An 11,866-nucleotide genomic window follows, 5' to 3' on the forward strand; every position below is an offset into this window, starting at 1 on the left:
AGGATCATGCTCAGTGTGTTTGGTCCAGAGAAGGGTGTGAGGACTTAGCAAGGTCCAGGCCTTAAAAGGGCCCTGGAGAGAAGGGTGGTCTCCATCCGCTGAAGTAGGGGCCAGAATCACTCGGCACGGACCCAGCGGGACATTCAGCTGGGCAAACCCTGGTTAAAGGAATAGGAGACAGGCAAGAGCAGTCCAGCCCCCACCCACCCCAGGTTACGCAAAGAGCTCCGCTGGGTTAAGATAGGGTGACCCTATGGAAAGGAGGACCGGGCTCCTGTACCTTTAACAGTTGCATAGAAAAGAGAATTTCAGCAGGTGTCATTTGTATATATGGGGAACCTGGTGAAATCCCCTCTTCACCACAACAGTTAAAGCTGCAGGAGCTATACTAGAGTGACCAGGGCACCTGCAGCTTTAACTGGTGTGATGAAGAGGGAATTTCACCAGACACCTGCTGAAATTCCCTTTTGTATGCAACTGTTAAAGATACAGGAGCCCGGTCCTCCTTTCCATAGGGTCACCCTAGTTAAGACAACCTCCCCCAACCCGATGCCTTAAAGGTGGGTTGGACCACATCTCCATCACCTGCAGCCAGCACGGAGGCTTTGTTTTCGCAGCCCTCCTGCCTCCAGGGTTTGGTTTTTTAATCTTCTCTTGTGTCTTGGCTGAAAACTGAAATTGCCTTGCTGGCCACGGCGGGCGGGGGGGCCTCGCTTCCCCTGGAAGTTGCAGTCGAGCGCTCTTCTTAAAGCCCTGGAATGGTTTTACATTTGTTTCCATTTTTTAAAATGGCTACAGGTTTGAACTGCGACGCGCCTTGGAGGCCCCGGTTTGGGCTGAAAGGCGACCCGGGCCTGAGGCTACACGTGGGGCGACGCAGCCCGCCCCTTGCCGCCTCTCCGCGGTCTCCCCTCCTCCCCCTCCGTGCTTGGGGGCAGAAGGCGGCCAAACCGGGCGATGGTGCGGCCGTCCCCGGCAGGCAGCAGCGGCTCCTTCAGCGTTCGGGGCCGCGGAGTCCTGGAGAGCCCCGTGCCTGGGCGGGCGCGGGCTGCAGAGGCGAGCGAGGCCGCGGCCCCAACAGCCGCGTGGCCCAGGGAAGCCCGGGCCGCGGAATGGCTGCTCTGCTCCCGGCGTGAAAAGGCCCTCGTCGTGCGCCCCAGTGCCGGCAGAAGAGGCCCTTGTGCGCGCCGGGGCGGCGCGGCGCGGCGCGGGGGGAGGCCGGGGGCGGGGTGCCGCCGCCTTCCATCACAGGCGGCCGCGGCCGCTGGTCGGAGCGTACAAGCCGCCCCGCACGGCGGCGGCGCTGCTGATCTCCGGGGCGAGGCCAGGAGCAGCCCGCCAGAGCTGCTGGGCACCATCCCGCGCCATGGCAGCGCGCGATGCCCGGCTCTGGGCCGGCCCCGCGCCCCGGAGCTGCTGGGCTGAGGCGCTCGGGCTGGCTCTTTCCCGTGTGCCGAGGGCGGCGGAGTGGGTCGATCCGGGGTGGACAAATCTGGCCTTTGCTGATCTGGAGGCGCCGCCGCCGCCCTTGGAGCGCAGGTGCCAGGCGAGGCCAGGCTGGCCTTCCTTGGCGGCGGCGGCGGGGACCGGGGCCTTGGCTCCCCTCCTAGCGCCTTGATTGCCTTTGGTATCAGCCTGGCCCGGCTGGCTCCCCACGGCCTGCCTGCCCCAGATAAGGCCGCGCTTCCCTGGCTAAGCCTGATTAGTCGGGCTGGGAAGGGAGAAGGAATTAGCTGGTCTGGGGCTTTGATGGGAGACGCCCGGGCAAGGCGGGGCGGGGTGCGGGGCGGTGGGGGTACTGTCGCCCCGGTGACTGGGCTTGCATGATCGATAGCACAGTGGCCTCCCTGCCTGCCTGGCTCAGGAATGAGAGGGGTGGGGAGGCGAGGGGAGAGGAGAGGAGGGGTCCGGCTGGCACAGCCCACCGTTGTTGAGGGGGAGAGCTGTGCAAGGGCCTGGCGGGGCAGGCTCCCTGCCTCGGCGCTCTCTGACCCAGCCACCACCTGTAACCAGGCAGAGAGCTGAGATACCGGCCATTGTTTCCGCAGCACCACCAAATTACCTGCTGCTGTATAGAACAGGTTATGCAAAAGAAAATAAGTCTCTGCCCCCAAGGACCTTGCAATCTAATGGTGATCATGGAGGAGACAACAGAGGAGGGATGGAGGGGAGGAAGGGAAGGGCCAAGGGCAAAGGAGAAGATGCTGAGCAATCCTCCCTCTCTCTTTCTGACTCATTTCTGCACTGAGCAGGGCTGTCTCCCACTCCCCTGCTCATGACCACTGAAAGGACCGTGCTGCTCCCCGTGACCTGTCCTGTGGCAGCCTGGACAGGGACACGTGAGAGCACCTCTTGAATTGCACACTGGCTGCTTCCAGTCGGAGGGATCCGGCCGCCATCAGTGGTGCGCCTTGTGCAGCTACTCCATCCTTCCTTACCCAAATGGAATTCCTGCCTTAAGAAAAAAGATGGAAGAACCAGTGGGGAAGTGCACCAGGAGGGCTGTGTGTAGGAGGCGTCATCGTCTGGATGACCCATAAAGTTCCATGAACGAGGCCGGGTGATAGCACGGGAATTCCCTCACTGGGAAGCACCCAAAGGCAGCCTCGGAACATTTTGCTTCCCCCACGCAGCTGTTGGGCTCCCTTCCTGAGAGCTTTAGCTATGGGGTGGTATATAAATTTAATAAATAAATAAATAAAATATGGTGAGGTAGGGGGCCAGAACCGTGTTAGGGGGAACAGGGCCTTGCCCCCATGCAGCTGAGCCAAGGGAGCACCAAAATCATGATTCATTTGTATATAAAATAAAACATGCCATAACCTTTCCCTACACATCGTTATTTGCTGTTGCACCCTGCACCAGGTGTAGAATGACACAAAATTGGGTGGGGTAGCGAATACCCTGGAAGACAGAAACAAACTTCAAAGGGATCTTGATAGGCTGGAGTGCTGGGCTGGAAACAACAGAATGAAATTTAAGAGGGATAAATGCCAAGTTCTACATCTAGGAAATAGAAACCAAATGCAGTTATAAGATGGGGAATACTTGGCTCAGCAATACTACAAATGAGAAGGATCTTGGAATTGTAGAAAACAAGCTGAATATGAGCCAACAGTGTGATGTGGCTGCAAAAAACGCAAATGCTATTTTGGGATGCATTAATAGAAGTACAGCTTCCAAATCATGTGAGGTACTGGTTCCTCTCTATTCAGCCCTGGTTAGGCCTCATCTTGAGTACTGTGTCCAGTTCTGGGCTCCACACTTCAAGAAGGATGCAGTCAAGCTGGAGCGTGTTCAGAGGAGGGCAACCAGGATGATCAGGGGTCTGGAAACAAAGCCCTATGAAGAGAGACTGAAAGAACTGGGCAGGTTTAGCCTGGAAAAGAGAAGATGGAGGGGAGACAGGATAGCACTCTTCAAATACTTCAAAGGTTGTCACACAGAGGAGGGCCAGGACCTCTTCTCAATCCTCCCAGAGTGCAGGACACGGAATAACGGGCTCAAGTTAAGGAAGGAAGCCAGATTCCAGCTGGACATCAGGAAAAACTTCCTAACTGTTAGAGCAGTACGACAATGGAACCAGTTACCTAGGAAGGTTGTAGGCTCTCCCACACTAGAGGCATTCAAGAGGCAGCTGTCAGGTATGCTTTAGGGTGGATTCCTATATTGAGCAGGGGGTTGGACTTGATGGCCTTGTAGGCCCCTTCCAACTCTACTATTCTATGATTCTATGAAAATCGCACGTGACTAGTGCTGTTTCATGCTATATGCCTCCCTTGATTAGCCAGGTCACTTCAAAATGTCGGTTGCCGATGCAGACGTCAAGACATTTGGGTGGACATTGGCCCACGAGAGGTGTGGGGCATGTCCTCGGGGCTGAAGTCTGGAGCCTGCCTTCCAGAACAGGAACTGTAGTAGGGGAGGGGGAACCACAGGGTTGGGCTGGTGAGCAATGCCGTGGCTCAACAAGGTTGGCCTCTCTGGGAATGCGTCCCAGAAGGCTCCAGTTCTGAGCCACCCCTTTGGGTGACAGCACCATATTATCCAGGGTGGTTAGAACAAAAAGGAATTGCAAAGAACTCCATGAGGACCCCACAGAACTGGAGCGGAATGGGTATTAAAATGACAAATGCGGTTCAGCCTAAGCAAGTGTGAAGCGGTGCACGTTGGCGCAAAAAGAAATTCTATCTTGACATACATGCTGATGGGGTGACTGACCGGGGGTGCTTGCAGATGGAAGTACTCCTCCTCCTCCTCCCTATTAGAAGGGATGGTGCACCTATTGCATATTTTTCTCCTTAATGGGTTTTCTTCGGTATTTGAAAATCTAAAGAATTCTTTTGCTTTCCCTGCGTGATGGTTTGTGACAAATGTCCCTGAAGCATATTCAAATATCTGCAATAAATAAAAGGGTTTCAACAGCACCATGTACATTGATGGTGCTATATAAATAATAATAATAATAATAATAATAATAATAATAATAATTGGAGGTATTATTGATCATAAGAGAGATATAGCTTCAGTCAACATGGAGGTAGAGGCAACCAGTCGAAATGCACCCAAACTCTTATTTAAGGCTTAGTCTTGATCTGCTCCTTGTTGGAGAAACATACAGATATCCCTGACTGGCATAGAGCCCCAGAACAACTTGGAGCTTTCTGTGGTGCTGATCTCTTTCAGCGTTGCTTACCTCAGAAACCTGACATACCCTGAACCCCGGTCAAGATCTGATCCATCATTGGAGGAAGCAAGGGAAACCCAAAAATCTTGGCAATGTCAAAAATCCTGGTCTCCAGCAGACCACAAACAACTTGCCCAGTTCACATAAGAACAAGAGCCATACTGCATTAAATGACACAAAGATCCATCTGATCCAGCATTCTGTTCACATATCTTCAATACTGAAGATAGCACACAACCATCAGGGCTACTAGCCATTGATAGCCTCCTCCAGGAATTCATCCAACCCCCTTTTAAAGCCATCCAAACTGGCAGCCATCACTGCATCTTGTGCTAGCAAACTCCATAGTTTAACAGCTATTCCAATTGCTCCTACATTCCTGACATACTAGACGCAGCCTTCCTCAACTTGGGGCGCTCCAGATGTGTTGGACTGCAACTCCCAGAATGCCCCAGCCAGCAGGCTGGGGCATTCTGGGAGATGCAGTCCAACACATCTGGAGCGCCCCAGGTTGAGGGAGGCTGAGCTAGAACAAAACAAACAAACAAAACCCCTGTTTGCTAAACCTGATTATAAATAAATAAATAAACACGGTGTGCAGTTTCACATTTTAAACTCACTTCAGTCGTGGCACAGTCCTGACTACTACAGGAATAAAATGGAGTTTCGGCTTCCCTTACACTAAACACATTACCTGGGAAATAAGCACTATTTTGTTGTAGAAAATGAACATCTGTAAAGTAATAAATAAAATATAAATAGACGATAAAATGACCCTCTGTAACCATGCCCACGCCTGGCTGGCCTCCCCCTGACTATGAAGTATCGAAGGCAATAAGCCTGTGTGCACCAGTAGCTGGGGAACATGGGTGGGAGGGTGTCGTTGCCCTCATGTCCTGCTTGTGGGTCCCTGGTCGACGGCTGCCTGGCCCCTGTGTGAACAGCCTGTTATTATTATTATTATTATTATTTATTTATATAGCACCATCAATGTACATGGTGCTGTACAGAGTAAAACAGTAAATAGCAAGACCCTGCCGCATAGGCTTACAATCTAATAAAATCATAGTAAAACAATAAGGGGGGAAGAGAATGCAAACAGGTACAGGGTAGGGTAAGCAGGCACTGGGTAGGGAAAAACTAACAGTAGAAAGTAACAGTAGAAGTCTGCACAACATCAAGTTTTAAAAGCTTTAGGAAAAAGAAACGTTTTTAGTTGTGCTTTAAAAGCTGTGGTTGAACTTGTAGTTCTCAAATGTTCTGGAAGAGCGTTCCAGGCGTAAGGGGCAGCAGACGAAAATGGACGAAGCCGAGCAAGGGAAGTAGAGGCCCTTGGGCAGGCGAGAAACATGGCATCAGAGGAGCGAAGAGCACGAGCGGGGCAATAGTGTGAGATGAGAGAGGAGAGATAGGAAGGAGCTAGACCGTGAAAAGCTTTGAAGGTTAACAGGAGAAGTTTATATTGGAAAGCCTGCTGGACTAGATGGACGCTTGGCCTGATCCAGCCTTGGGGCTCTTCTGAAATGGTTTTTAAAACAAGAAGGCAAAGGACGCTGGAGTGAGCAATGTCAGCCCTGCTGGGTCAGACATACCCAGGCTGGTCAGGCCCTGACAGCAGCCTGGTTCGCCATTGCCCCTCATTCACTACTACCTTCCGGGTGGTTATTTAGGGGGTTCCTGGGCCGGGCGACCCTCCCTGTGCTTCCACAGCGCCAAACCTGATTCTTTCCCTTGCAGTGGCCCCACCTCACACCCCAGTCCTGGCTTTCATGCCACCTCTGCAGGGTCCTGAGGGCCGTCTTCTCTCCATAGGGTTGCCCTCGCTGGGGTAGAAGCACCAGAGGGGTGTGGGTGTGGGGTGGAGATGGGCAGCCCTGGCCAGAGGAAGCAGAGGGGCTGGCCCTTGCCTGGGCGACAGAGAGGGGCAGGACGCCAGCCAGGGCACGGGACCAGGCGTGGCACAGACAGGGTTAATTCGGAGGGTTTCACACTCCAATGCACCCTCTCAGCTCCCAGGCATCAGCCAGGTCCAGGTGCCAGTAATTAGCTGTGTTTGGTTAATTGGCCCCACAGATGCCGGCTACAGAGCAGGTCAGTTGGCAGCCATGCTAATGAGCACGGCACGGTCCTCCTTCCTGCAGACTTGGACAAGCAGGTGGGAGGGGGATAGCTCTGCTTCCCACAGAGGCAGCCCCCACCCCAGCCCTCCTCTTGTCCCATCAGCCTCCACGGCTCTCTTGCTCCTTTCTCCCCTTTCGCCGCAGTGGGGCAGGGCAGCAGAAAGAAGCAGCCACCGTCCCGTGGCCAGAGGGCCCGCGCTCTTCCTCCTGCAGCGATGACTCTTTGACTTTGGCAAGTTTACGCAGGGTGTGCTCTGGACTGAGCTCAAAAGTATCCCACCAGCACAAGACATACACTATGGTGGGACATATGGGAGAGGGCCTTCTCTGTGGTGGCACCCCGACTGTGGAATGCAGGCTGGACTGGTGCCGGTGCTGGTTTCATTTTGGCTCCAAGTTAAGACATGGCTTTTTAACAAAGCCTTTGATGGCTGAATTCACCAAGCCTGTACATAGCTTTAATTGTTTTAACTGGTTTTACTATATATTTTTAAATTTCTATATTGGTTTTAGCTTATTAATGGTTTAATTTGTTTTTAGCTGTGTATATTTATTGTTTTATATTGTATGATTTTATCTGTACGCCACCCTGATATCCTAGTGATATAGGGCGGGATACAAATGTTTTAAACAAATGAATAAATAAAAGCAGTGCAGGTTTGGGGCTCCAATGTCAGAGTGATGGTAAATCTGTTCCAGGTGTCTGTCAGAACCAGTAAGGACCCTAAAGCTCCTATCCAAGGGTTCTGACTGGTTCCAGCCTCCACTGCTCAAAACTCCTTTTCAAGGCCAGAGATCTCATTCCGCAGAAACATGAAGAAAGCAAGGGGATATTTGTCCATTTGCACAAGAATTCCCCTTGTTAACTTACAAGCCCTTTTCTGTTCCTGCTGCTGGTGCACCTACTTTGCCAGAATGCCCTGGGATAGAGAACCACTCAGTTTACAGACAATTGTTTTGGGGAAGTAGTTTTGGGGAGATGTTTCACTTCCCTTCTGTAACCCCTGGTCAAATAGGTGTTTCAGGTTTTTGAAATAATACAAAAGCCTGCCAAACCTGCTCGCTCAAGATGAAAGTCAGATGAGTATTAATGCCAGGGGCTGAGACCTCCTCTTTCAAAAACTCATTGGGTTTTGGTCTCTCTTTGGTCTGCAGCCTTCCAGACAGATGAAAGACTTGTCCCAGGGAGTATGGCACGTCCTCAGGTTAGATTTGTTGGGGACATATTAGAACAGAAAGAAATGGCATTGCTTTGAGCCAAGGTTGCCTTCGAAGTATGAAGCCTTCATACTATGCAATGCAATTCTTTGTTTTTCTGTACCAGACACACTGTGTGTGTGTGTGTGTGTCTGCCCATGTCCAGAATATTTCCATTTAGCATTGAGTAACCATAAGTTAGTGTGAGGTGGGACAGCAATCAGAGAATGACTTGTGTGGTGGCGGTGGGGGCTTTATTTATTTTTATTTCCCTTCAAATTATACACCACTTACAGACTAGCCAGGGTGTGCAAATTTTCCTCCCCAGAGGACAAATGACTCAACTACTAAGTCTGTGACTAGCTCAACAGCCTCTTCTCCTCCATTTATCTGTTTGAGTGATTATAAAAATATGTAATGATTATCATTTTAATTATAGCTGTATTATAAATCACCATTTTAATTAGAAAAACAAGTCCTTTCTAAATTATAGTTTTAATTATTATTACTTTTTGCCTTTGTACAAATCTGAGATGGCTAACAGAAATGAAGACTCCCCGAATCAGCAGCAGTCTGGTGGGGGGCACAGAAGAGCCGGTGGACAGAAACCTAGAAGATGCAGGCGATAGAAATGGCACCCGGTTGGGGAAGACGTGGCTGGTGCAGCCACTTCTGGGGGGTGGGGGGCAGAGTAGCTCAGTGGTGCAATGCCTGCCAGGCGTGTGGGCTGTCCGAAATTCAGTCCCTGGGATGTCCAGTTAGAAGGATTTCAAAGGAAGTGAGGCAGGTGGATACTAGGAGGAGGGCCTTCTCCGCTGTGGCACCCTGGCTGTGGAACAAGCTCCCCAGAGAGGTCTGCCTGGCGCCTACACTGTATTCTTTTCGTCGCCAGCTGAAGACCTTTTTATTCTCTCAATATTTTAACATCTAAATTTAAACTTTGCTGTTTTAATTCTGTATTTTAATCCTATATCAATTTCTGCTGTGTGGTTTTATCCTGGTTGTGCTTTTTATATTGTATTTTGTATTTGGGTTTTTAGCTTGTTGGATGTTTTATTATGTTCCTAATGGTTTTAATTTTTGTGAGCTGCCCAGAGAGCTTCGGCTATTGGGTTATATAAAAATGTAATAAATAAATAAATAAATCTCAGAAATGCCCCCTCTGCCCCCAAAGGCCCTGGAGAACTGTGCCAGTAAGAATAGACAGACCAGTAGATGGACCAAGTCTCTCTCTCTCTCTCTCTCTCTCTCTCTCTCTCTCTCTCTCTCTCTCTCTCTCTCTCACACACACACACACACACACACACACACACACACACACACACACACACACACACACACACACCATGATTATGAATTTAGCCTTTCTGGACTCCCTAAAGAGGCAGATAATGGTGTGCTGGACAAGTTGGGAGTGAGGGGAGCAAAAAGCTCTACCTCTTCAAACATTCCTCATTTCCCCTCCCTCTTCAAGCACTCGTCTCTATCTGCTGGTTTTCCACCACTGTTTCCCCCTTCGTATCAGGGGTCCTTTCAATGACTGCATGATCCCAACCAATCAGGGATCATTTTATCAGTGTGATAAGAACATTAGGGGAGCGGTGCTGGATAGCACCTTCCTACCGGTGTTCTCCAAGAGCTGTTTTTGAGAGGCAGGCTGACTCTGAGAGCAGAGGTAATACGCAGCCATGTTGACTAGCAACGTCACAATATGGTGTATTCTCAGGCAGGATCTACACTACTGCTTTATAACAGTTTATAATGGTTTTAACAACTGTTTGGGCCCAGGACACATTAAATATACCGTTTTCAAAGTGTTATATCCTGTTTGGTGTAGATCTGGCCTTGGTGTTGTGATGACCTCATGGAGGGCAAATTCAAAGCAAGGGCAAAGCTTCTTAGGGTGACCCTATGGAAAGGAGGACAGGGCTCCTGTATCTTTAACACTTTACAGAAAAGGGAATTTTAGCAGGTGTCATTTGTATGCATGCAGCACCTGGTGAAATTCCCTCTTCATCACAAGAGTTAAAGCTGCAGGAGCACTGCCCCTGTGATCAGATACAAAAGAAGGCAGGGCTCCTGCAGCTTTAACTCTTGTGATGAAGAGGGAATTTCACCAGGTGCTGCATGCATAGCAATGACACCTGCTTCAATTCCCTTTTCAGTTCAACTGTTAAAGATACAGGAACCCTGTTCTCCTTTCTATAGGGTCACCCTACCTTAATTGGGAGTATGGCCTAGACCTGCATGGGTATCAGAGCAGGGAGGAGAACTCAGCCTCCACCATTGCATGGTCTGCTGTAGCCAACAATGCCAGCATTTCCCTGTGGGCAGTGCTAGGGTAGTCCTCACTGCTGTGACCCCCACATCTCCTGGCTAACTGATGTGATCCCTCTCCAGTCCCACACAACGGGCAAATACTTTGAAGCTCTACTGAAGAACTGCCCAAAGCATGGCCATATTCCACCATAGGTGAAAGCCTTTGCAAAACGCCGGCTGCCTCATTCTGGCTCCTGCATAGCTCATGCCTCTCATTTGGATTACTGCAATGCGTTATACGTGGGGCTGCCTTTGAAAACGGTCCGGAAGCTTCAGCTGGTACAAAACGGGGCGGCCCATTTACTAACAGGGACTGGCCGGCAAGATCACATCACGCCAGTCCTTTTACAACTTCATTTGCTGCCAGTCCAGGTCCGGGCCCGATTCAAAGTGCTGGTATTGACATTCAAAGCCCTAAACGGTTTGGGGCCAGGTTATCTGAAGGAACGCCTCCTCCCATATGTAGCTGCCCGGACCTTAAGATCATCTACAGGGGCCCTTCTCCGTGAGCCCCTGCCAAAGGAAGTGAGGCAGGTGGCTACTAGGAGGAGGGCTTTCTCCACTGTGGCACCCCGGTTGTGGAATGAGCTCCCCAGAGAGGTCCGCCTGGTGCCTACACTGTACTCCTTTCATCGCCAGCTGAAGACCTTTTTATTCTCTCAGTGTTTTAACACTTAATTTTACTTATATTTAAATTTTGCTGTTCTAACTCTATATTTTAATCTTTTATCAATTTTGCTGCGTGGTTTTATCCTGGTTGTGCTTTTTATATTGTATTTTGTATTTGTGCTTTTAACCTGTTGGTTGTTTTATTATGGTTTTAATTTTTGTGAGCCGCCCAGAGAGCTTCGGCTATTGGGCGGTATAAAAATGTAATAAATAAATAAATAAATAAATAAATAAATAAATACGAAGGCACTCACCAGAAAGACTCCCAGGTCCTTTCCCTGCATCCCTGCATGTCCCACCATCTGCACAAGGAGATGCAAAACTCCAGCAGTGCAGAGAGTCACACTGCAGTGAGGGGGCAGGAGCGCTGGTCTCACTCGGTCTCCGAATCACGTGAGGGACTTTAAACACACAGAGCACAGCTCAAGTGCCATGGGGCTTGTGTGTGTGTGTGTGCAGCATGCACTTTCAGCCCAGCCCACAGGTTGACCCCGTGGGGCTCAGACAACCAAACATCTGCTTTCTTGCTAATGAGGGCTGCTTTGGCCCTGAGCTGTCCATCCACACAGGGAGGGGATCCCTCCTCTCAAAAGGCCAGGTTGCTTAAAGTGGACGCTTAGGAACACTTCCTCAGAAGGGATGGCCACCGAAGGCAAATCACTTCGAGGTGACCCCTACGCTGCAGCCACACCACGAGGGGGAGGCCGCTTTCCTCAGCATCAGTTTACATCAGGGCAGGCCCAAGACATTTTAGTGCCCAATGTGGACAATCATAAGACCTCAGCTATGAACGGCTGATACGGTGTTTTACTTTACCGCCTTTATTCCGCTCTCTTTTATAGCAATCCTGGATTATTGCTCCCATTTTGCAGGT

General features: G+C 50.4%; 1 protein-coding gene across 1 annotated transcript; it reads right to left on the bottom strand.

The window, feature by feature from the left end:
* Positions 1 to 860: 860 nt before the first annotated feature.
* LOC134402018 (transcription initiation factor TFIID subunit 4-like) lies at positions 861 to 9,694 on the bottom strand. The gene is made up of 2 exons (XM_063131385.1): positions 9,628 to 9,694; positions 861 to 1,711 (listed from the first exon to the last, which is right to left on the bottom strand). The coding sequence occupies exons 1-2, from the start codon at positions 9,692 to 9,694 to the stop codon at positions 861 to 863; spliced, it is 918 nt and encodes a 305-aa protein (XP_062987455.1).
* Positions 9,695 to 11,866: the final 2,172 nt, after the last annotated feature.

This window comes from Elgaria multicarinata, chromosome 7 (assembly GCF_023053635.1).
Source record: "Elgaria multicarinata webbii isolate HBS135686 ecotype San Diego chromosome 7, rElgMul1.1.pri, whole genome shotgun sequence".
NCBI lineage: Eukaryota > Metazoa > Chordata > Lepidosauria > Squamata > Anguidae > Elgaria > Elgaria multicarinata.